The sequence below is a fragment of the Cajanus cajan genome, chromosome 2 (genome assembly GCF_000230855.2).
Source record: "Cajanus cajan strain Asha chromosome 2, NIPB_CcT2T_4, whole genome shotgun sequence".
Lineage (NCBI taxonomy): Eukaryota > Viridiplantae > Streptophyta > Magnoliopsida > Fabales > Fabaceae > Cajanus > Cajanus cajan.
This window is the reverse complement of record NC_138518.1, coordinates 28,012,757-28,039,010: the sequence shown is the minus strand read 5'-3', so window position 1 is coordinate 28,039,010 and position 26,254 is coordinate 28,012,757. Positions and strand designations below refer to the sequence as shown.

The window sequence follows — 26,254 nt, the reverse complement described above, 5'->3', positions numbered from 1 at the left end:
TAGGTTATGTTGGACCACTAAAAATTAGGTCGGAAAGATATTGAGCCTATTTGGTTCAATGATTTTTATATTTTTATACTATAGTAAGAAAAGAAAATTTGGGGTGTTACAAATCTCTTCATCTTAAAAGAAATTCCATACTAAAAACTTATCTAAATTAAACAACTCTAGATATGAATCTCTTATATGGCTCTCCAACTCCTAAGTCACATTTTTTTTGTGCTCATCCCTAAACAACTTTGACTACAAGAATTCCTTTTCCTTTTAATTGTTTCACCTTTCAGTCCTTAATCTTCAATGGTAATGCCTTATAAATTAAGGTTTTTTTTTTTTTTACTTGAATGTTGTCCATTTCAATAATATATGAATGATCATGGACATACTTTATGTATTGAGACACATAGAAGACATTGTATAAACTTGAAAGGGACCAAAAAAATATGGAGTAAACTTAAAGGATTTTAATATATTCTGTAACACCCCAGTTTTTAAAAAGGTTATTATTATTATTATTATTATATGGTATTTGGTCATAATTATTTTAATAATTATAGAGGAATATTATTTTGTACATTTTAAATAATTATTGTTTTAAACAATTATTTTGTACGTATTAAATAAGTATTTTTATTAGCATTTTTAAATAAATATTTATATGTTTTAAGAGAAGGTTAATTTTATATGATATTTTGTTATTGAAATTATATTATTATATTTTAGGTCATAAATATATTATTATTATAGAGGAAAAATATTTTATAATATACATGTATTTATTTTATTTAATTATTTTGAGGAAAAAGAGAAGTGAGTTAAAAGAGAAGGAAAATGGGTTGGGTTGACCCAGCCCAATGGATTAATTTTAAGAAAGGAGTCAGGTAGCGTTAACCTTATCTACCTCATTTGCGTTCTGAAGGGTTAAGAAAAAAAAAAAAGAGAAACAAAGAGCTCTAAGGAAGAGTACTCAGGAACGATCTTAGATCACACCAAGACCATTCATCTTCTGCTCATCCAGGTAAGGGGAGAGTGAGAAACCTTACTCTAGGTGTGGGAATATATGTTGGGTAGTGGGATTGGCCGCCAATCTTGTGTTTGTTGTATTTGTTGTATGCTCATATATGAGGGGTTTTCCCCAATTGTATCTGTTTCATCTATTGTTCCTCTTGTATGCAATTAATTGTATGAATTGCTTGAATGAATGATTAATTTCAGTTTTAAAATTGTAATTGTATGATTTGAGATTTCTGTGGGTTTCTATGGGAAACCCTATGAGAAAACAGGCAAAATATGAATGTTTTCTGTTTTGCCTTCTGATTGCTTTGTTGTGTTCCTTGTTGGATGTGATGCATGAGAATATGGTTAATTTTGAAAATGAATATATTTTAATATGAATTAGAGTGCTCTGTGGGTTCATGTGGGAACCTTATGAGAAATAGGCAAATTTTAAATGTTTTCTGTTTTACCTTTTGAGTTTTCTGTTGTGTTCCTTAATGTTTATAAAGTGTAAATATGTATTTAATTTCGCAAATAGATAAGTTTTAATATGGATTAAAGTGCTTTGTGAGAATTGTGAATATAATGTAATAATGTGATAATGTGATAATGTGGTAATGTGAATATGATGATGAAGTGTGATGATGAGATGTGATGATAATAATGTGATATGAGAATGCATAGAGTCTTGATTGACATGCATCATGTGCATAAATGTTTTTAAGGGTACGATATGGAATACACCGCCAGAGAAGGCCCCCTATTGTAAAAGCTTTGGGGATTAATCCTTGGGGATAGCTCGGTTTGGAAGTCCCAGTCTCGCTCATTGTGTGCATGGGATGTATCTTGCGTTGCTTAGCTATCCCAACGAGACTCTGGTAGTATGTCCTTCTAGTGAGAGTGCGCAGAGGGTGTGACCCGGCATGTACTCCTAGACTACTCTTCGTGTATTGCTAGCGGCAATATGCCATGTGATGTTTTACTGGCGCCACATGCATGATAAAATATAGTCCGTGTCCATCCATGTGCATTTTAATGTTATATGATAAATTGATATTTTTATGTCTTGAATGAGTGAGATGTGATATTATTACTAATTTATTTGTGTTATATATGTTTTGTTTGTGTTTGATCCGGTGTATATTCCTACACTGTGAGCCAGAGTGAGATGTTTCTCACTCCCTTTTCTTGTGTTGTTTTTCTTTGACTGTCTTATAGGTGATTATCAGCATGAGGCTGAGGATGTTGGTGATGAAGCTTAGGCTTCTATATTGGGATTTGCTTTGATAGGACATGTGACATCTGGGCGTAGATAGGATTAGATTAGTATGTTGTTTCTGTTAAATTATTTTGAAAATCTTATCCTTATTTCTTTTGTGATTATGTTATTTGTTTCAGTTATGAATGTGGTGTTCTCTATCTGAACATGTTTGGTAAAAAAAATGAAAGACTGTGTTATTTAAATTTTTATTTGTATTATGATATGCGGGGTATAGGGTGTCACATATTCCAACCTTAGTCATAATGTGACTTTCAAAAATACATTATTACCTTCCAAAAATTCAAGTGCCTTTCTCTCATATCATGGTAATTTTTCTACCTATTCTTAATAATTCGCATTTTCTGTTTGACCATCTTAACTTTGTTAGCAATCTACTCCATTATTTCAAGTCCTAACAACATGTCCTATACGGATTCAAACCAACATAAGGGTGTGTCCTAAGACTTCATTGAGTGTCATCCTAATACTAAAATAAGAGTTATTGTTATAGGTGAACTCTATAAGTGACAAAAAGTTATCTCAACTATTTCTTCTAACACATAAGCTCTAAGGATATCTTCTAATGATTGGGTGGTTCTTTTAGTCTAACCATTGTTTTTGGATGGTAAATTGGACATAATCTAAGCTTAGTCTCCAAGGCTTTATGCAGCTCTCTCAAAATTTAAAGGTAAACCAAAGATTTCTTTGTCATTATATTAAAGGGCACTTCATGCAGTCTCATAATCTCACCAATTTATAAATAAGGAAATTTGGTCAATTTATCCACTATAGCTTAAATTGAATCCAACCCTTTGGGGGTTCTTCGCAAATCCAATACAAAAGTCTATGAATATATCATCTCACTTCCATTTAAGAATGTCTAATGGTTGTAACATATATGAAGGCTTTTGATGTTTTACCTTGGCTTTCTAGCACACCAAACAAGTATACAAAAACTTTGTCACTTCCTTCTTCATTTTAGGCCACCAAAACATCTTCCTTAGATCCTAATACATCTTTGTGGCACTTGGATGTACACTCAATTAGAATAAAATGGGTTATTTTGCACTAAAGATATGGTGAATTGAGTACTTAGAAAAACTTCAAAACTTTTGTGAAAATGTGAGCTTGGGTAAGAAACAATTTTAAAAATCAAATTTATTGAATGAAATTATTTACCCACCCATCAAGGATCAAGGAAAATGTTATTTTCAATTGAGGTAGTTATTTGAACTTATGTGAATATGCATAACCTTTTCTAAAGTATTCACATACCTTTGCAAGTATTCATATTTTCTCTCTTTAGGGTATTCAAATACTCCTCCAAAAAGTCTCAAAAGTTGGATCTATGTGATATTTGAATACTTTTTGAAGTATCTCATCAAGTATTATGATACTTAATTTCAAAAAGTAATTTGATACTTTTTCAAATATTTTGCCAAAATTAATTTGAAGTTATTTTTCAAAAACAATATTAATTAATGAGAGGGAAACAATGTTGATGTTCACGCACTCAACATCAAACAACAAATTCACACAACTACCCTAAAGATAAAACCCTAGGCACTCAATATTCCAAAGAAATACAACAATACAAATCAAAAGAATTATACAAAGAAAGTGAAAAAGAAGAAAAGAATCGCCAAAACAAAAATTAATGAAACTACCATCCTCTTGCATGAACTTTTACGCATTCAAACCACTCATATGTCCTTCTTCTAGGATCAACCTCCTAATATCTAGACACATGGTACACAAATCCTATCTTAAAGTCTTAAAAGTCCATTTACTCATATATTAAAATTACTTTATTTTCCTTAGATTATAACCTCTAATCGTGTTAATAAAAAAAGTTAGATTTTTTACCTTCTCTAAACTCAACCATTAAACCATTGATTATTTTCGACATACCCAACACAACCTTTCACTCTTATAGGTAACATCTCATATACTAGATTAAAGTTTCTAAATTGCTCTTTGAGGTCTAACTCCCTAATCATCAACACAAATACATGCAAGGATTTCATACTCATGACATTAGTCACTACATTGACTTTAATAGGGCGGTAGCTAATAAATTCAAAATTCATAATCTTTAAAGAAATTTGTGGAGAAAATAAAGACACTATTAGGGAGGGGTTGAATAATATTTATAAAAAAAAAACTTAAAACTTTATGAAACAATGAAGTAGTCATGTAAAACAAAAAAAGTATAGGCGAAGTAAAACAAAGAACATAATGTATTTTATATTGGTTCGTTTCAAACATTGAGACTACGTTTAGTTCTTTATCAATTTGATTAAGTCCTATTATCTTTCACAAAGATACAAGTATTCTTTCACAAGCCACTTCTAGCTCAACATAAGTGTTCTTTGATTTGTCTCTTTAAGAAAACTACCTACGTATTATTTGAACAATAAAATCTCTTCAAGCTTCAACATCAAGTATTCTTTAAACAACAAAGTATCTCCAAGTTTCAAGCTAAAAACACAGTTTAAATTGAGTAAACTAACAAAGAACTCGTCTTACATACAAGACGTGATATACTTCTAAGTACAAGGATTTATAAATTGAAGGAATGAATATCTCTCTCTGTGAGAGGTTCAAACTCATTCATACAAGTGATCTTTGAAGATGATCATTGTCTATCCTTAAGTAGCACTCATCGACTTGCTTCGTCTTACTTTGTTTTGCTTCCTTATAAAGTTAAGTGTCTATTAGTGCAATAAATATTTGCATTAAATGTGTTTTACCAAATGGTCACTTATTATCTGAACAAGGATGTTTCTTATCATATTTATGGTACAAAAGGAAAGTAACTATTGCATGTGTCAATTGAGAATGACTTTTGGCTAACTTTGCATACTTCGAGATATTTGTTTGTCTTTTTTCTAATGAAAAGTAAATCATCGTTCCTTTATGTATTGCACATACCAAAGAAACTTTTATTTTTTATTTTTACCTGTTAAGAAATAACATGAAAGCAAATGATACAAACATCATACATATTAAAAGTGATATTTAGAGCATTCATCTTAGATAGATGAAGTGTTTAGTTTGAAAGGTTATCATGTATTTCATCACCCAATATCATCTTTGATTGTATTTATACTATCGTCATTGACATGTGATTTTTTTATATATATTTTGCAAAAAAATGTATAAATTTGTTAACATTAAAATATAACTTTTAAGGGGTCCTAAACCATCTTTTTATCTAACAAATTTTAACAATATCATTTGTTTTGTATTCAACTTCTTTAAATAAAACAAGTACCAAAGGGTCATATGACTGTTTAAGTTGTCTAGAAACATATGCAACTACTTTATCCTCTAGTATAAGCACATCAATTAAATTCATCATAGATGCATCATTATACACTAACTTTTATTGTTTGGTAAAAATCTGCGGGTTAAACTATTATGATATATATATATATATATATATATATATATATATATATATATATTGCATATTTTAAAATTAAAATATAAATGAATTATTATTCTAAAATAAAAATAATAAAAGTATAAATATGTAGGATAATATAAGTACCTATTTTAAGTTCTTAAATGAATCAAATATAAAAATTATTATAAATTTTAAATTTTGGTGTAATTAAGGTGTATAATTCCTTTTGTTAGAATTTTAAGAATAAAATTGTCCTTTCAATTCTAATTGTACATTCGAAGGCAAGAATTTAACCTTTTAAAATTTTCAAATTTAATATAACATAGTCCACTAAAAATAAATTAAAAACCTATTATGAATAAGCTCACCATTAATATATATAAAGAGAATTTTTTCTTTTGGTGTCCACATTATTTTCATAACTTTAACCCTTTGTAAAAACTGCATAAATCGTATGATAATAATTAATAAAGGAGAGAAAAGTCATTTTCATGAAAATTTTATCTTTAAAGTTGTTGGTAACTGTCCACTACCTCTACTAATATTTTTGTATTTAAAAGAAGAATTCATGGAGGCATAGAGTACATTTTGTTTTTCACTAGTAATGTATAATGCACTCTTCAATTTTGATTGGGTTGGTGCTAACTTTTTTTTTCTCTTGTGAAATACTAGTACTTACTCTTTTTTATTTTATTAACAAAGTTAGTATTATAACCTGTAGGTTAAAAACCTTTTTTGGTCCCTGATAATATTTTTTTGTTTCAATTTAATCCCACTTTAATTTTAGGTCTCAATTTGGTCCCTAATAATTTAAATCATTGCAATTTGGGACTTCCGTTCAAATGATTTAAACGGAGTTAACTCCTGTTGACGTGAATGTCAGGTGGATGCTACGTAGATGCTTAGGTGGATGCCAAATGACATGAATACACCTAGAACCAGAACGGCCCGTTCTGCATGCACATTTATGTGTTAATTTTGCAACTGGAACGGGCCGTTCTAAATGCAAATTTAACACAACATGAGTGCAGCAAAACGGGCCGTTCTGAAACCAGAACGGGTCGTTCTGAATTCAAAACGACCCGTTCCAGAACGCCAATTTCATGCTTTTTATTGTATTTTTTTTATTATATCTATATTAATAAAAATATAATAAATAAAAAATACAATAAATTAATATTTATTTATGAATAAAACTAAAAAAAATCAAATAAAATAAGACCTTCCAAAATCCTTCTTTGATTTGAACTTATCCAGTTCAAAATCTTGACTAAAATGCCGCAATGTGATTCAAAAATTGAAAATAAAAATTCATAATATATCATAAATTCAAAGACAGAAACATGGTTCAGAAACTGAAAATAAAAATTCAGAAAATAACATATACTAAAAAAGTTCAAAGAAATTATTGAGAAAGGAAATCATCTGGGTAACGCTGAAGGGAAATCCTAAACCACAAAAATTCAGGTTGTACTTCCTCAAGAACAAGTTGTTATTGTTGGAGTACATCGTCAATGACTTCAAGGAAAAACACCGTTTCATTTCATCCTTGACTGTATAGTGTCAATTTGGTAGTAAGTGGTTCACTCCAGTTTGACTAACAATAAAATAAAACTTGTTACCATTGTCCTTAGTGATACACTGCATCGTCCTTAATAATACACTGTATAGCCCAAATGTTTAGCAATTGAAGTTATTAATCCCCATTAACAATATTACCAAATCTAGTGTTTGAAATGCTTTATACTTTGATTTTTTTCACAAAATTTTGGAACCAGAATGGCCCGTTTTGGTTATACTGTTGGTGTTTTAATGTTGCATCTGGAACATCCCGTTCCAGGTACAAAATTTACACACCAATAGTGTAACCAGAACGGGCCGTTCTGGTTCCAGGTGTATTCAAGTATTTTGGGATCCACCTACGTGGCATCTACGTGGCATCCACCTGGCATCCACGTGGCCACCAGTTAACTCCGTTTAAATCATTTAGACGGAAGTCTCAAATTGCAATGATTTAAATTATTGGGGACCCAATTGAGACCTAAAATTAAAGTGAGACTAAATTGAAACAAAAAAATATTATAAGGGACCAAAAGAGGTTTTTAACCTAACCTGTACAATATAATGCTAAATATTTATTATATATAACTAAAACTTATAAGAGATTATATGTATAAATAAATATTATATTTGAGTATAAAATATATTTAAAATTTATATAAATATATATTTTTAAACATATATATGATATTTTAAAATTATAATAAATAATTTATTTTATAGCACAATTTTACTTTATTTATTGATAATTTATTGTAAATATTAAAATTTAATTCATAATACTTATGATAAATAAAAATCAAATTAGATAAGAAGTTTAAGAATTCCTTAAAAACTCTCCTAATGAAGAAAAATTCTTAAAAAATTCTCTTACAAATTAAAAGTTCATATTTAATATATAAAAATTGGTGATGAATAAATGATGAGACCTCGTAATTACCAACTAGGGAGTCAATGACATTTAGGGGTGTGCAAAAAAACCGAACCATTTAAAACTGAACCGAACCGATCCAAACAAAAAATATCCGAACCAAACCGATTTTGAAAAAACCAATTAATAGAACCATTTTATTTAAAATGGATCGAATCAAAACCTCTTTAAAAAATCCATTTTAACTTTTTTTTTACCAAAATCCCTAATTTTCCAAAACCCCTAATTTCCCAAATTTCAAAAATTTGAATCCGAACTGCAACTGCTCCAAAATCCAAATCTTCTACCCACGGTGCGCTATTGCTGCGAAATCGCGAAGATGTTGCAAATAAAACAAAGTTGCATTGCGCTGCACTACGAAATCGCGAAGAGCCACAGACGTCGCGAACAACTTGCACGAATGAATATGATAAGGTACTCAATGTTATATCTTAAAATGTGATATTGGTTTGCGATTTTGTCTTTTTGACATATTCATAGCCTTTAATTGCTTTAATAGCATCAGTAATTGTTTTAGGTTTGTGTTTCCACTATACGTTCATGAAACTATCTCGTGACTAGCTTCAAGTGGCATCCAGAGGTGATTGATAAATTTTTTTCCTATGATCTGTTGCAGTATTGTGAATTTTAATTTCTAAATACTATGAAATACTCATACTATTTCATCTATGTAATGTTCTTTGTAAATAAATGATGTCACAGAAAAAAAAGCCTTTGAATAGGGTTCACCAACAATTCCACACACGGATGATGCCATTTTGATAACTCAGCATTTTGCAAATTATTTGGTCAGGTTAGGACTCAATTAACAATTATTTTTTCAAGTTATAGCTAATAGATGATTCTCCAAAGCCATCAATCAGGCTATTGAAAAATTAGATGACAAAGTTATCTAAAGAAGTTGCTACTACAGTGAATGAAAAATGATGCAATTTTGTTTACTACTTATATTGATATGAAGTATTATGCACTAATAGGTATCTAACCCATTTTAATGGTGGAGTGAAAGTTGTCATGAATACCCTTTATAGTCTCCTTACCCTACTTAATTGTGAATCCCAACTTAAGTTTGGAAAAACATATTTAATACATTCTTGCTACCTATGAAATGATAGAGCTATGTTTTCTGTCTTTGCAAACTATCAAATTGGGTGCGTATAAGGTTTTTATGTTCTTTAGTGATGATTATGCTTTTCTTTTAATTTTTGGGGGAAAGAAGTTTGTGGGTTGACCTTGGTTTTTCTTAATTTGTTATGGGTAATTGATAGTATAAATGTGAAAATTTGAGATTTATACTCGCTTGTTTTTTTTTCTTTCCTCTTTTGGTTCTCTTGGAAAATAGAAAAAAAAAAGTCTTATTATGATTTTGTTAGCCCCCAGTTTTCTAGATTGGGCTTTGAGTTTAGCTTTTTGTTAGGTGTGGACGTGTGGTGTAGAAATGGATGATCTAGATGTTACTACAGTTCATGTGCTTTGCATCAATACAAAATTCATATCCTGTATGCCTTTTTGCCTTTCCACTTCCTTTTTCCTTACAATTTGGCATAGTTGTTAGTGTCTAAAAGTTATGCCATGGTTGATCTTAATAAAACATAGAAGATTCCATCTAGTTGTTATGTATTTCTATTTTTCTATTCATCAGTGGTTGAGCAAATTATTTCTTCTTTCATTCTGGTTTTGTTGACAGAGAGGATGAAATTATGACAATGTGACATATTGATTTTCAACCCTTTTTTGTTTGTGCCTAAAAAATAAAAAGAAATCAAGGGACTCTTTCATGATGTTCAGGACCAGCCTAACATTGAGTGAAGCCTAAAGTAAAATTTGAGAAATAATTTTATACTTTAAATGAGAAAGCTATATGTTGGACTTTTTTTTATCAACATATCTAGCCTTTTTTGTTTTATTAAATTAATAGCAAATAATTTTTCTCTAACTTTCCTTGTTTTATCAACATCATCTTTTGCTTGTGCCTTTTGCCTGTAATATGATAGATGATAGTTCACCTTTACAAATTGCATTTGTATGTTTCCAATTATTTCAATTTCACCAGATTGAAGGGTTTCTCTCTTGGTCATATTAATTTCCTTCTCTAGGAATTTTATTGATTACTAATCAAATTCAATAATATGTGGCATAATATTGTTATAAAATTTCAATTGGTGTCAACTTGTCAAAGGTTGTTACACAAAACAGGAAAAAAAATGGTAACAGAAAGGTTTAGCATTTTCTTGAATCATGTGTTTTCTGTCATACTCATGTACATTTAACTGTGATATGGAAATTGAATCTTTGTAATTCCTTTCTTTTGATTCACTAGCATCACAATGAATATAATTCTTTATAAATAATGTTTTAACTTTTTTCTGTAATCAACGGCTACAAACTATTTAAGTAGATACTTATAAGTTATAAGCTAATGTAGTTCATTTTGTCTACTCAGGTGGATGAGCATGAATCCCAAACATTGGATGACATAAAGGAAAATGAACCAGAATTTTACAGTAAAGTGATTGCTGTGTTAAGACAAGCTGAACTTGACTTTGGTTTGTGACTCCTTCCTTGGTGCAAAGTTGTATGTCTAATAGGCTACTCTTTTTGCTTGAATTTTGTGGATTGAAAATTTATTAAATTTTTCTCAATATTTTTTAGTACCAACAATGATTAAGTTTATATTCCCCCACAGTAACTATACTTTAAACAATTTTGGAATTCTTGAGTCTCTTCCTTTTTTTAATTTTATTACATTTTCTTATTTATATTCAATTGTGTGTAACAAATTACCTTCGTAAAAGTTATGTTTTATTTAGGGGTCAAAACTAGTAGAAAATTTAGGGGTCATTCACGACTAGTGTAGCAGCTTAACTATCTTAGCTATTTAGCCTTCTACGAGTAGCAACTAAGACATTGGAACCTTAGATCTTCTCTATCAAAAGAGTGGTTAATTCTGGTTATTTTGGTCTGTTTTTCACCTTATTCAGCCAGTAGTCTCGGCTTATAAGTAAAATGAAATGAAAAAAAAAATGCGGCTTTTAGAACTCATTTTGCATGAGTTTACGTATTTATTATATTCCTTTTCTCACGTTTTAGCATGACAACTTAATCTATGATCTCAATTAACTAACATCCTATTTTTCTTTTCTGTTGTAGAACAACTACATGGCTGAGCTACATGAAACTTTAGTTTCTGACACTATAGAACATCTAGCTGAACAAATGTTATCGCCTCGCGATTCTGAAGGGCGTAAGAATCGATCTGATGTATAGAATCACTTTATTGAGGAGCCAAAGCCCAACATAGATAAGAGAGCTAAATGTAACCATTGTGGTATGTGACACCCTCTACCTCGCATACCATAACACATAAACAATAAAATTTGAATAACATAATCTTTCATTATTAAAAGAATCAAACAGTACAACAAAAGAATTCTTAGCTATCCGGTGTGTATTCCAACACTGTGAGCTAGAGTGAGATGTTTCTCACTCCCTTTTCTTTTTGTTGTTTTCCTTTGATCGTTATACAGGTGATTACCAACATGAGGATGAGGATGTTGGTGATGAAGCTTAGGCTTCTATGTTGGGCTTTGCTCTGATAGGACATGTGACATCGGGGCGTAGATAGGATTAGATTAGGATATTATTTCTATTAAATTAGTTTGAAAACCTTAGCCTTATTTCGTTGTAATTTTCGTTGATCATGTTATTTGTTTAAGTTATGGATGTGGTGCTCTCTATCTGAACATATTTGGTATTTTAATGTATGGTTCTCTCAGTTTGGCTATCTATTTGAGGATGATAGGCTGAACTCAATCTAAGCTTAGTGCCTAACGCCTTATGCAAGCTCTCCCAAAATCTAGAGGTGAACCTAGGATCTCTATCAGAAACTATACTAGTAGGAACTCCATGCAACCTCACAATTTCACCTATGTACAACTTGGTTAACCTCTCCAAAGGGTATCTAATGTTAATGGGAACAAAATGGGCAGACTTAGTCAATCTATCCACAATGATCCATATAGCATCCAAGTTCTTCACTGTCCTAGGTAACCCAACTACAAAATCCATAGAGATGTTATCCCATTTCCACACAGGCACATCTAAAGGTTGTAACAAACCTGAAGGTCTTTGGTGTTCTACCTTAGCTTTCTGATATACTAGGCAGGCATACACAAATTCCTCTACTTCCCTCTTCATCTTAGGCCACCAATACATCTTCCTAAGGTCTTGCTACATCTTAGTGGCTCCTGGATGGATACTAAGGTTACTCCTATGACCTTCTTCTAGGATTGCTCTCTTAAACTTAGGCACAATAGGAATGCACAACCTATCCTTAAATCTCAACATTCCATCTACTCCAACTCTAAACTCACTCTCCATACCTTGATTCAACTTTCTACTTGACTCAATAAGAAAAGATCTACCTTTTGACCTTCTCTAATTTCATCTATCAAGCTATTAGTCACTCTCAAGGCTCCCAACTTAATACTCTTAGGGGTCAGCTCACACACTAAGCTCATATTTCTAAACTCCTCAATCATACGCAACTCCTTAATCATCAAAGAGGACACTCTTAGAGATTTCCTACTTAAAGCGTCAACTACAACATTAGCCTTGCCAAGGTGGTAATTCAATTAAAAGTCATAATCCTTAAGGAACTCTAACCATCTCTTCTGCCTCATATTCAATTCCTTTTGGTCAAACAAGTACTTAAGGCTTTTATGGTCACTAAAAATCTCAAATCTAGACCCAAACAAGTAATGTCTCCACAACTTAAGAACAAATACTCCTACAGCTAACTCAAGGTCATGGGTAGGGTAATTCTGTTCATGGGTTTTCAATTGCCTAGATGCATAAGCTATTACCTTTCCCTTCTGCATAAGCACCCCTCCTAAACCCATCTTAGAGGCATCACAATACACTACAAAGGTTTCACTAGGGCCAGGTAACACTAAAATAGGGGCATTAGCACTATAAGAAAAATGCTGATTTTCGACAAAAATTTTCGACGGAAACAACTAAATTTCCGACGGATTTTTCTTTTTCCGACGGAATCCGTCAGAAAAAGTGGCATCGGAAAAGAAAATCCGTCGAAAATAATTTTTTTCGACGGATTTTTCCGTCAAAAAATTCTGTCAGAAATTTCTGACGGAAAATTCTGTCAGAAATTTCTGACGGAAAAATCTGTCGAAAATTTTTGACAGAAAAATCTGTTGGAAATTATATTTTTTTTTTAATTTTAATAAATTTATTAATGTAACAACTCTCATATTTGGTCTCTCAAGGGTTCTATTTCACAATATTTCACTGTTTAGCGTGTTTTATCCTTACTTGTGCAATTTCTGGGAAACTTTCCAGGAGGTCACCCATCCTAGTACTACTCCAGGTCAAACACGCTTAACTCTGAAGTTCTGATGAGTAAGCTACTGAAATGTATATGTATGTTGTCAGTATAACTTGTACAAATTAATTCATTTAAGTCATCTTCAAATATACAATTTCATATTTGTACTATAATAATAATATATAATAATTTTATATTACAAATAATAATAATAATATATTTATTTATTCTTTATTTATATGTATTTACTTTTATAATTAACATCTACTTATTTCTATTTAAAATTATAATTTAAATTATTTAATTTTATAATTTATAATGATAATATAATTTATAAAATTATAAATATTTATTTATTACATACTTATAAATTAAATTTTAATATTTTAAATAAATTATTAATTAATTTAATATATTTATTTACCTTAAATCAAACATATAAAATTCAAAAAATGTATTTATCCTTTTTTTTTCTTTTTCTAATTATCAACTATTAATAAAATACTAACTTAAAATCTTATATAATTATATATAATATTCTCATATCAAATTTAAAATCAGATATTAGTTATACAAAAATATTAAGATCTTATAGTAAATTGTCAATAAGATTTTAATTAAATAATTTAAAATAATTAACGTTTCAATTATATTGTTAATTAGTAAATAATTTATTCCAAAACTAATTAGTTTTTTATATTAATTATTAGTAAAATTTAATAACATTTAATTTAACAATTAATTGGATCGATGAAATTCAACATACACCATGAGTTATTGAGCGGAATAACTTTACCAAGAGTTATTTTGTAAGTTATCTTAAAACAAACATATAAAATTCAAAACCATTTCTTACATTTTTGACAAATATAAATTTGTCTGAAATATTCTATCAATAATATAGCTTTTTCTACAAAAATTTTCTCATCGAAAATATAAATTTTCTGATAGATTTAATTTTGTTTTATAAGAAATCATCTTCGATTAATATAACATTTTGGTCACTTTATTCAGTTGCCTATAGTTTACGCATAACCTCATGCTCCCATCTTTCTTCTTAACCAATAAAACAGGCAGTCCCCAAGGTGACACACTAGGCCTAATGAATTGTTTCTCCTAAAGCTTTTCTATTTGTTTCTTGAGTTCAGCTAACTCCTTAGGGGACATTCTATAAGGCTCTATAGATATGGGTGCAGTGCTAGGTACTAAGTCTATGGAAAACTCAATCTCTCTCTCAGGTGGTAAGCTAGACATGTCCTTAGGGAAAACATCAGGAAACTCACTCACTAAGGGAATCTCACTAAGCTCATGGTCTTTCTCAAGTTTCAAACAGGCGTGAATCATGTAAACCATTTCATTTTCCTTTAAATAAGTTTTTACTTTATTAGCACTTAAAAGCTTTGCACATTTACTCTCACCAAAGGATATGAATTTTTCAAAGCAAATTAGTAGGACATGATTGGAAGATAACCAGTCCATTCCAAGAATGATTTTTAGTTGATTAAGAGGCAAACAGATAAGGTCAACCAGAAACTGCATTTCAGAAATAACAATTGGACATTTAAGACAAATACTAGAAGTAGTTATGGGACCATCTGTGGGGGTTTCTACAACTAGATCATAGCTCAAACAAGACACTGTCAATTTCAATTTTTGGACATAGACAAAAGAAATGAAAGAATGAGTTGCACCAGAATCGAACAGTACAACAAAAGGATTCTCAGCTATGAAACAAATACCTTGTATTAGATTATCAGACTGAGCAGCTTCGGCACCACTAAGAGCAAATACTCTTCCAGTAGTCTTTGGACGCTTAGGTTGAGAACTAGCTCCTGTTCCCATCATGCGTTGCCTTGGCGATTGTGGACACTAAGTACTAATATGACCCTTGCCTCTGTAGTTGAAGCATGTTATCTCCTTGTCAAGATAGTTATAGTGCTCATGCCCATGTTGCCCACATTTCTTGCATCGACTAGTAGGTGTAGAAACAGAGCCTCCTACACTAGCAGCACCACTCACGAAAGAGTTTCTAGCAACAAATCTACTTCTAGCATGATTTCCTTGAAACTTGGCATGATTTACAACACGCACAGGACCTCTAGCTCCCTTGTAGAAAGCAACACGTGCACGGTTGTCACGATCATAGATTCTACACTTGTTGACAAGCGTCGGGTAGTGATAAATCTCTTGATAATTGATTGCTGCCTTCACCTCAGGACGAAGGCCATTCATGAACTTAATGCACTTAGCCCTTTCACCACCCTCACCATGGTAGTGAGTAAAATAGCGAATCAAAGCATCAAATTTGGCAGCATACTCTGCCACTATATCATTCCCTTGCTTCAGCTTAAGGAATTTCACTTCCTTTTGACTCCTCACATCATCCAAGAAATACTTCTCAAGGAAGACCCTCTTGAAGTTGTCCTAATTCAAGTGCACTCCTCCATCAATCATCCTCTGAAGTGCTCCTTCCCACCAAAAATGGACATCAGCAGTCAACATGAAGGTAGCTAACCTCACCTTCTAAGTGAGGTTCATGCCTAAAAATTTGCCAGACCAATATATTATCAATGCCAAATTTGATATATATATATGTGTGGGGGGGGGGGGGGCTTATTATTAAAGCCTTATATCCTTGAATCTTTTGTATATACTATTCAAACTTTACTCCCAAAAAAATTATATTAAAAAGAATTGTTTATTTATACGTGTTGCTAGATTACATCGCCTTCGGATAGTGTTTTTGTTCATATTTAATGCAATTATGTAAATAAGGTGATTGAGACATTTAAAATATTTATCACTGATGAGAAAGTAATATAGAATATTGCATATTCTACATCGGTTCTTGATAAAACTGATGTAGATATGCCATATTTTACATCGGTTCTTGATAAAACTGATGTAGAATATGCCATATTTTACACCAGTTTTATTAATAACTGATGTAAAATTGAGATTTTTTATATCAATTTTTAAACCGATGTAGAATGTTTTACATTTTCTACGTTGCCTGAATTTACATCGTTTCCAAAACCAATATAAAATGACTAAAATAACTAATGTAAAATGTTTCTCTTGTAGTAGTGACACTTAGAGATGATTGAAGATGGATTATTTAGTTAATAATAGATTTGGACATTGTAATTCTTGTTGTGGCTCATGTTGCTTTGACTTAATTAGTAGATATTTTGGTGGATATAATATGATCATAGTGATTACTTGGTGGATATTTTGATTTGACTTAAAAGGGTATATAGCCTTAGGTGAGACTCAAAGTCAATTGAGCAAATACTTGGTGGAATGTTTTGAATTGGATATTTTCAAGTTTCTTTTAAGAATTAAGATATATATTGTAATTCTTAATAGGTGGTGTGAGTTATTTCCATGGATGTCTTTATTTTTTCATGTTATAATTTATTCCTTTTACTTCTAAAAAATAGTTTTAAAATATGGGTTTAAAAATATTGGTAAAAAATATGATTAAAAAACAAATTTAAAAATTGGGTTAAAAAAATTGTTTTACAAAATCTAGTTCAAAAAATTGGATTCAAAAAACTGGTTAAAAAACTTGTTTCAAAAAGCCAGTTTTAAACTGGTTTTTATCCGATCCATTTTGGAAATAGATTAATCCATAAATCTGGATCAAAATTGGTTCAAAACTAATCCATTAATTATGTTCGGTTCAAAAGCTAATCAGTAAACTAGATCGGATTGAAATCTACTAAACCAATCCATTTAAAAGCATATCAGATCGATTTGGATCAATTTTTTTAAAAAATCGATCCATGCCCACCCCTAATAACATTTTAAAGATTTTCAAGCTAAACACCATTATCTACTTTGAAATTAACTAAAACTTTATAATGTAATGTTTAATTTGAATCATAGCTTTACTTATTAAATTGAGAGCTAACAAAAATTTATTAAAAATCTTTTTAATAAGTATATTGATGAAAATAATTTTATAATCGTATTAATTTTTAAATTAAGTTGATAAAAAAAACACAAACTTAAACCAAATATTGTAGTACTCTATTCTTTTATTTAATTAAGTTATTACTATCCATTGTGATCACATTCTTACGATAAGTATCTAAATAAAAGGGAAAAAAATATATAATAAAAAAATAATGAAAAGTTGAAAAAGACCCGACTCTCAAGTCTCAATGAGGTAATTATTTTTGGTTGGTTGTTGTTGGTATAGAATAGCGAGCGTAACCGGCAGCGTTTAAAGTTGAAACTTGAAACGCTGAGGTAGCGTACCAGAATCATCCGGATCTCTGGTCTGGCAAACGCACACAAGATCCCAATCATTTCCACATGTCAGTCGCCAGTTGGCATCCCCACCTCCGCTCTCAATCACGTTTTCTCTCCCTGTCTCTCTCTCTATACACTCCTAACAAACCACACAATCACACACTGCACACACCACAAGCCTAGTCCTTACTTCCTTACTTCAACTCAATCAAACAAGTGTAACTAGCAGCCAGCCAATGTTGAGACTAAAAGGCGGAAGCCGGCCACCGTGGGTGGGGCTGGCCGCCGCGGTGTGGGTCCAGATTGCGTCGGGAAACACCTTCACCTTCCCTCTCTACTCCCACTCTTTGAAATCGGTCCTCTTGTTCGACCAGCGCCAAGTGACCCTCCTCGGCGTGGCCAACGACATCGGCGAAAACCTCGGCCTCCTCCCCGGCCTCGCCTGCAACAAGTTCCCCCCGTGGCTCCTCCTCCTCGTCGGCTCCCTCGCCTCCTTCCTCGGCTACGGCCTCCTCTTCCTCGCCCTCTCCAACACCCTCCACTCCCTCCCCTACTTACTGGTCCCACTCCCAATCCCAAACACTCTATTTCAACTTCAATTCACTAATTTAATTAATTATTAATTAAATTATTAAATAATTAAGTAATTAATACCTCTTATGCGATGTTGCACTTGCAGCTATGGTTCGGCCTCGTCGTCGCCGCCAACAGCAGCGCCTGGCTTACCACCGCGGTCCTCGTCACCAATATGAGAAACTTCCCCGCCAGCAGAGGCTCCGTCGCCGGAATCCTCAAAGGCTACGGCGGACTCAGCGCCGCGGTTTTCACCGAAATCTACAGCATAGTCCTCCACAACTCCTCTTCCAGCTTCCTCCTCTTCCTCGCCGTCGGAATCCCCGTTGTCTGCTTCACCATGATGTTCCTCGTCAGGCCCTGCACCCCTGCCACCGGCGACGACCCCCTCGAGCACTACCATTTTCTGTTCATCCAGGGCTCCAGCGTGGTCTTGGGGGTTTACCTGCTCGCCACCACGGTGATCGGCAACATCGCCTCGTTTGGCGGCGGCGTTTCGTATGCTCTGGTGGCGGTGATGGTTCTGCTTCTGATGGTTCCGCTCGTTGTGCCGTTGAAGATGACGCTGTTTCCGCGGAGGGAGTCGGGTTCTGAGTCCGAGGGGAAGGATGAGAATGCGGAGGCGCTGCTGGCGTCTTCTTCGGCGGGGACGCTCGGGAGTTTCTATGAGGAGGAATCGTCTGAGGCGGCGGAGCTTCTGGCGTTGGGTGAGGGCGCGGTGAAGCAGAAGAAGAGAAGGCCGAAGCGTGGGGAGGATTTTAGGTTCAGTGAGGCTGTCGTTAAGGCGGATTTTTGGCTTCTGTTTTTTGTCTTCTTTGTTGGCGTTGGCACTGGGGTTACTGTTCTCAATAATCTTGCGCAGATTGGCATTGCGCAAGGGGAGGAAGACACCACCACGCTGCTCTCCATTTTCAGTTTTTGTAACTTTGTCGGCCGCCTTGGTGGAGGAGTTGTTTCCGAACATTTTGTCAGGTGAGTCACTCACATTTCCTTATCTCGAGTAAAATCCTGTTTGGATACAAGTGCTTTTGGGAGATGGATCTCTAACTTTATGAAAGAAAATTTTAAGAAACTTAATACATTTAAATCTTAAATTTGTAATAATAGATCAAATTGTGACATGTATACATTTAGGTTAAAATATATATTGTACACGTATCATAGTCTGATTTATTTTTATAAATCTAATAGTTTAAATGTATAAAGTTACCATATTTTTATTTCCCAAAATTAGAGAAGCTGAATCCGTGTTTTTGGAAATAATGTTGTTTTTTTTCATAAAAAAGCTATAAAAGGTGCTTCTAATTTATATTCAAATAGACTTTACGGGTTAGAATTACTTCTGAGAGCTTCTCTACTAGAAAGCTCTCAAAAGTGCTTTTGTATTTAAAGAGATTATAAGTTTAAGATGTAATTTTAGTTACAATATGAAGAGATTAGATTAAGCACTGATACTTTTATTAGCTTCATTTATCTCAAATCCATACATATCTAATACAGAACTAGTAGATACTTCATTGATTCTTACATGTACTTGGGAAATATCTTAGTCTAAAAGAAAGGTTTTGAAAATCTAATACAATTACATGAGGTATAATAAAGAAACATAGAAGCATTGTTCTTTGATTAACTAAAAAGAGAAATTGTCCTTTCGAGGTTGAATTCAAGAAAATAATGGGGTTGATACTATTTCTATTTATAGAGCATAGGAATTAGGAAGTGATTTATAATTTTATTTTGTTTTTAGTAATGTTTGAGAAGTATGATCTTAATTTAGAGTTTAGAATTGCAATTATGATATATATCATGTTTTATAAACTTTTATATATGTAACTAAATATGTATTTATTCATAGTTACAGGTTAGTTGAGGGTTTTACTTAATTGTTAGATTCAGTTAGTTTGTTATGGGGGCTAGATAATGAGAAATAAAGCATATTGGCTATAAATAGGAGAAGGTTTGAGAGATGGGAGTATCTTGTTAATTGAGAAGAGTTACGATCTTTGGGCAGCAGGGGTTGGAGACCCTCAAAGTTCTGCAAACATATTGTAATCAGGGGAATTTCTCCATTTTCTTAAGTCACACACTAGACTCGTATCAATATATTTTTAGAACTACCGAATTGCTGTAGATATTATATCTGATACACTTATTGTATCTATGCTTCATATATATAAAAACTGCTGACAATCACAAATCATCCTTAAGCAAACATGGCTTTAGAGCATTACATGAAGTTAATAGAAGAATCAACTTTTCAGTTTTAACTGAGCCTTGTTTAGTTGGGGTTTTTTGGAACTGTAATTTAACTAAATTCGACTTCTGAAACCACATTAAACTGGTTGCAGTGCCACACAACTGTTTGCCTGATCTCCTTGAACTGAATATGTCTGTAGTGTTGTGACTTGTGATAGTGTGCCAAAGAACTACCAGCTTTCTCTTCATTTAATCGATTCAACAGATTATAAATTCATGCTTATGACACTTTTCAGGACAAAAACTATCCCAAGGACAGTGTGGATGACGTTCACACAGATAATTATGCTGGTTGTATACCTTATGTTTGCCTATGCTATCAACGGAACCCTTTACCCTGCAATTGCATTTCTCGGTGTCTGCTATGGTGTGCAAGTCTCCGTGATGCTTCCAACTGTTTCCGAGCTTTTTGGTCTGAAGCACTTTGGCGTGTTGAGCAGCTTCATGTCATTGGGGAATCCAATTGGTGCGTTCCTCTTTTCAGCTCTGCTAGCAGGGAACATATATGATAAAGAGGCAGCGAAGCAGCATGGTATAGGCCTTCTTGCTTCTGGTGTTTCCTGCGTGGGTCCAAATTGCTTCAAGCTTACGTTTTTCATTCTTTCTGGGGTGTGTGCTGCGGGCATCATCTTGAGCGTTATCCTCACTTTGAGAATTAGGCCCGTTTACCAAATGCTCTATGCTGGAGGCTCTTTCAGGCTGCCTCAAACATCTTCGAGTCACTAAAAGTTGTGAAGTTGAACAATGAATAAAAATGAGCGCTACCTAGGTGTATTCTATAGTATCTATACCAGTTGTGGTGGTATTTCCTTCTGCCATTACTGCGATGTATGTGTTATGTAGCTGGGTATCAATTATGAAGTTCAAAATTTTGGTATCTCTCATGGACGATGCCTGTTTTTGCTTGCGTGTTAGGCTTAAAGATTATCACTATAATTAAGGATAGAGGCCAATTAATGTACACTGACAGTCACATGTATGACGATCAGTTACTGAGATTTATATATATGTATCATTATTACTTGGTCTAATGTGGAAATTTGGAATTTGCTATAAATGATTTGGGATGTGTTTCTGCACCTAGTTGAATTTTATGGTCCAAACCTTTTAGTCGGCTAGACATGAAATATTGAGCTAATAATTATATTATTTATTAGGTGTAAGTTGCATACACCAAAAAAAAAAAATGAAATTTTTCGTCCTTTATTTGTGGTCACAAATACTAGATATTTATTAACAACCTAAGGCTAAACAGAAAAACAGAGCTTGAGAATTACGGTCGCACTATGAAGTTATCAGCATTGACGTGTGGATGCCTAAATTAATAACATACTGATTACAAAGATATCCTTGTTTGTAAAGTTTTATAATGAGCTTTTTTATATTATATAATACCCCAATATTTATTTTTTTCAAAAGAAATTTGTTCTTATCGGAGATCTGTCATAGGCGACGATCTGCTGAGTAAGATCGGTGAGCCTCCTTCGCTGGGTGCGCTTGCTACTCCAAAGTGGGGGTGGTACCTGCAAAAGAGACTTCGATGTTAAAGTTAGTGTTTGTGGGGGTATGGGTCTCGTATAAGTAATGCATGTATCTTGATGTGAATTAGGATTTTTCTGGGCCTTGGGCCTGAGATTAGTTATGCTCTATTTAAGTAGTGGGCCTTTGTCTTGGCCGATGTCGCGTGGTTAATGTCTGATGTCAATCTGTACTGTGATGCCGAGCTCAAGCTCAGCTTTGCGGTACGAATAGTACACTAGCCTCCCAAGCTCCGAAGACCGTGGGTCGAGGAGTTAATACTGAGCTCGATGAAGGGTCATGACTCTTCGCGTACGCTTCTCTGACGTGACGCCATGTGTCATAAGTGTCACTTCGTTCCCCGAACGTGTGGGCAGCGTGTTAATGGGAGGTGACGGTTATGTAATGATGGGTGCACTTCGTCATAATGGGCTCCATTAATGTGTCGTCAGTTTTGTCTTCTCTCTCCACGTGTCACTTCCGTTTCAATTTCGGGAACTCCCTTTTTCCCTCTCTCATTCGCGCCCTCTCCCCTTCACTTTACTCTTTCTTCTTTCTTGGCTTCTCGTGCACGCTCTTCTCTTCATTGCTACCTTCGTTACCCTTTTCTCTTAGCGACTCCGTTGTGCCCCGCCGTCGCCGTTTCCAGCAATCGAGTCGCCGTTAAGGTCACTATCTAAGAAGGAGTACCAGGTACTTCCTTTCTGTTAGCTTCTCTTTCGTTCTTTCTCTCTACCGGTCTCTTTCTTATTCCTTCTTCGTCTTTCCTCTTTTTCGAGTTTTTTCGTCTCTTGATGGCTGGAGAGAGTAGTGCCGCACCTTCGGCGCCAGCCAAGGGTAAGGGCAAGGCACGCGGCAAGGCAGTGGCCGACGAGACGGCCGCCGCTGAAAAGAAGAGGGGTGGGAATAACCCTAGGGATTCTCACCCCGCTATCACCGCTCCTGGCTATGAATGGGTCAGAGGGGACGTCGGAGAGTTCCAGAGCATCTTTAAATCATTCCTTGAGGTCAATGCGATGTGGAAATCGCACAGGATCTGCCAAGCTTCCATTTCCAAGCTCATCCGGCATGAGCCTTGCCAACCCGGCGAGCGTGTATATATGGGGGGTACTCCCAATACCTCCTTCTTCTATATGTGCCAGTGTTTTTTTAGGGATTTAGGTGTATGTCTGCCCTTCACTCAATTTAAGTGTGATTTTTTGTATTTCATCAACGCGGCTCCTTGTCAGCTACACCCCAATAGTTGAGGTTTTTTGCGGGCTTTTCAAGTCATGTGCTTGGCCCTGGGGATAGGGTTATCATTGCCCGTTTTCCTCAATTTCTACCAACTCAAGTTGGGCGAGCCTCCCCTGGGTTGGGTGTCTTTGAATGGGAGTAAGGCTGAAGGACTGTTCTCGCTTTACTCCCAATCGTACAAGAGCTTCAAAAAGGAGTTCTTCCGAGTTCTTCCTAGAGAGGCCGATCCTCTAGTCGATGAGGTCTTCCACTTCGGTGGGTTGCCGAGGTTCCCTCTTTTCTAGCAGCAGAATCCGATCAAGTTCAACGGGTCAAGTGGTCTTCAACTGACGGGTTCAGATACTGCTGCCATTGCCGACCTAGCCGTGCTCCCTCGTCCCTTGGATTGTAAGCTCGTCTTGTCGCTTGCTAACTTGGTAGACAAGGAGAGGGGTTTAGAGAGTGAGTACCTCGCCCTCCATAGTTGTTAGATTCTTTGTCGTTTTTCTTCTGCTTATGTGCTTGGATTTTGTATTTGCAGGTATAATGGGGAGGAGCAAGTGGCGCGAGCTGAAAGCCCGCTACGACGTGGCCGAGCTCGAGGTTCTCGAGGTCAGTGAAGAGGAGGTCGCTCCCCTTGAAACTCGCAGAAAAAGAAAGAGGGGAGAGAAGAAGGCCGAGGAGACCTCAGCCCCTCGTGACGTTGAAGAGGTGACCTCAAAGGCTGCTGATGCCGACCCGATCGACCTGACTGGGAGTCCTCTGCCTGACGGATCGGCTAGAGTGGCCGTGGAGGAGGTCGCTCGTGAAACGCAGGTTTGTGTCTTTCTTCTTATTGCTTTTCTTCCACCTTGTGTGATTTCTTTGTTTTATAACTTGGTATCTTTTTCGTGTTTTGTGTAGGCGGGGCCTGTGTCGACTTTCGTCGAGGCGCGGGTGGAGCCGAGCTCAGAGGCACCAGTTCCAAATGCCTCAGCTGCTGCGTAGGCAGTGCCTACCTCAACTCCTGCCAAGGCCTGCGGAGAGGGGCCGAGCCCTGGGGCACCAACGTCAACCTCTACAACCGCTGTGCTTCCTCCACCTCTGCTAGGGGCTCCAAAGGAGAAGTGCATCATACAGCGCTTCGATGTTACTCGCCCCCTGGCGAGGTTGGACCATGTGAGCATGTCGTCAGATGTGGACTCGATGTGGAGTTCGGGGGTGACTGCCGAGACCTTCTACCCGCGAGGTTCACTCCGCTCGGCTGACAAGGCGATTATCGAGAAGGTCGGGCTAGTGGAGGGCCTAGACTCTGCGGAGGTCTTCATCCAGAGATCGATCACCATCGTGGACCATTGGAAGCGTAAGTGGTCGAAGCTGCAGGGGGAGCTCGAGAGTGCTAGAAGCCGAGTTCAGTCCCTGAAGGAGGAGAACCGGGCTTTGGGGGCTGTTCTAGGCAAGGCCGTGAAGAAGAACGAGACTGAGCTTCAAGCTACAAGGAGGGATCTCGCAAGGACTCAAAAGTCTTTGGAGATTACTTTGAGGGCTAACGAAGTCTACGCTGCCCAGGTCGGCGAGCTTCAGGAGGTCGCCAATTCTTCTAGGGGCCAGGTGCGCTCTCTAGAAGACGAGGTCTCGGCGTTGAAGGCTGAACTGGCGGAAGCAGCCGAGAGGCATCTCTGTGACGAGGTACTTCTTGGTGGTAAGGAAGAGGAGGTCGTAGCTTGATGGAGTTCACTTGGAGAAGGTTGATGTTCTTCAAGTGCTCCATGCCTAGGACCGTGAATGTTCTTGAGGTCAAGACTCCAATGACTCTTTGAAGCTCCTTGAAGTGTTCTTCAATGGAGAAGAGGCCTTGAAGTGGTTCGGTTTTCCTTAGCTTGCATAGGAAGCTTGAGGAACCAAGTCAAAAGTAGAAGAACTTTTGAGAGAAACCTTAGAGTGTGGGTTCTCTTCGGTTTTGGAGACTCTTGAGTGAGAGAGAAAATCTGATTTCTATTCTCAAAATATTCAAAAGTGAGTACAAGAGAGGTAATTACAAATATATAGGGTAGAGGTAGCTTCTAGGAGAAGCTAACCTTAACCATGGTTCACTAGGAACCATGGTAAGGTAAGCTTAACTCTCCACGGTTTAGCAAGCTTGTAGGAGAAGCTAACTTTGACCATGGTTCACTTAAGAACCATGGTAAAGTAAGCTTAACCTACTAAGGTTTAGAAGCTTGCAAGGCAAGCTTCAAACCTTGAAGAGGAGACAAGTAATTTCGGCCATGAACAAAGGAAGGAGGCTAGGCGGCCTTGAGTTCAATTTGCTCCATGAATTAATTCAAAAATCCTTGATTTGGTTTAGTTAGGTTCATCATATGATGATGAGAGCTAGCTAAATCAAATCTATGAAAAATTAGGAGCAAAATGAATCCATTATACAAAATTTGCCTAGGCCCAGTTCTGGCCCAATTACTAGTCACACCCTCAAGCATTGCTAAATGCCACCCATTTTTCCCTAGTGAAAAAATACAAAATGAATGTTTCAACTAAGGAGGTTAAATGGAGCTAAACTATCCAAGTAGTCCACCTTAAAAACAATATACAAACACTAGGAAAAAGCAAGTAAAGTGCCTCACAAATACAAAGGCAAAAATAACCTATACAAGAGACTATGTAAAAACTATACAATATATACAAGTAGAACTAGGCCTTCTCTTCATGATGGAGCATTCCAAGTGAAGAATACCTTGGGCTTGACAAGTCCACTAGTCTTCACAAGGTCCAACTCTTCTTGGATTCTTCTAGCCATAGCTCTAGTGACTGGGCCCTTGGCCCATGGTCTATCATCCCCTCCTTCTTGAGAAGGATTTGTCCTCAAATTTGTAGGTTCATCTTCCTCATCATAACCTGCAAAGGGAATAAGATCACTCACATTAAAAGTGTTGCTTACTCCATAATCACTAGGAA

The 26,254-nt window shown here is 35.1% G+C and overlaps 2 protein-coding genes across 2 annotated transcripts; one reads left to right on the top strand and one right to left on the bottom strand.

Annotated features, from left to right (window-relative positions):
- Positions 1-15,370: 15,370 nt before the first annotated feature.
- Positions 15,371-17,818, bottom strand: LOC109789237 (uncharacterized). The gene is made up of 2 exons (XM_020348146.1): positions 17,768-17,818; positions 15,371-15,925 (listed from the first exon to the last, which is right to left on the bottom strand). Exons 1-2 carry the CDS (start codon positions 17,816-17,818, stop codon positions 15,371-15,373), a joined length of 606 nt encoding a protein of 201 aa, XP_020203735.1.
- On the top strand, positions 17,712-21,647 carry LOC109789240 (protein NUCLEAR FUSION DEFECTIVE 4). Its single transcript, XM_020348149.3, has 3 exons — positions 17,712-18,321; positions 18,441-19,306; positions 20,827-21,647. The coding sequence occupies exons 1-3, from the start codon at positions 17,998-18,000 to the stop codon at positions 21,314-21,316; spliced, it is 1,680 nt and encodes a 559-aa protein (XP_020203738.1). The 5' UTR covers positions 17,712-17,997; the 3' UTR covers positions 21,317-21,647.
- The last annotated feature ends 4,607 nt before the right edge of the window (positions 21,648-26,254 follow it).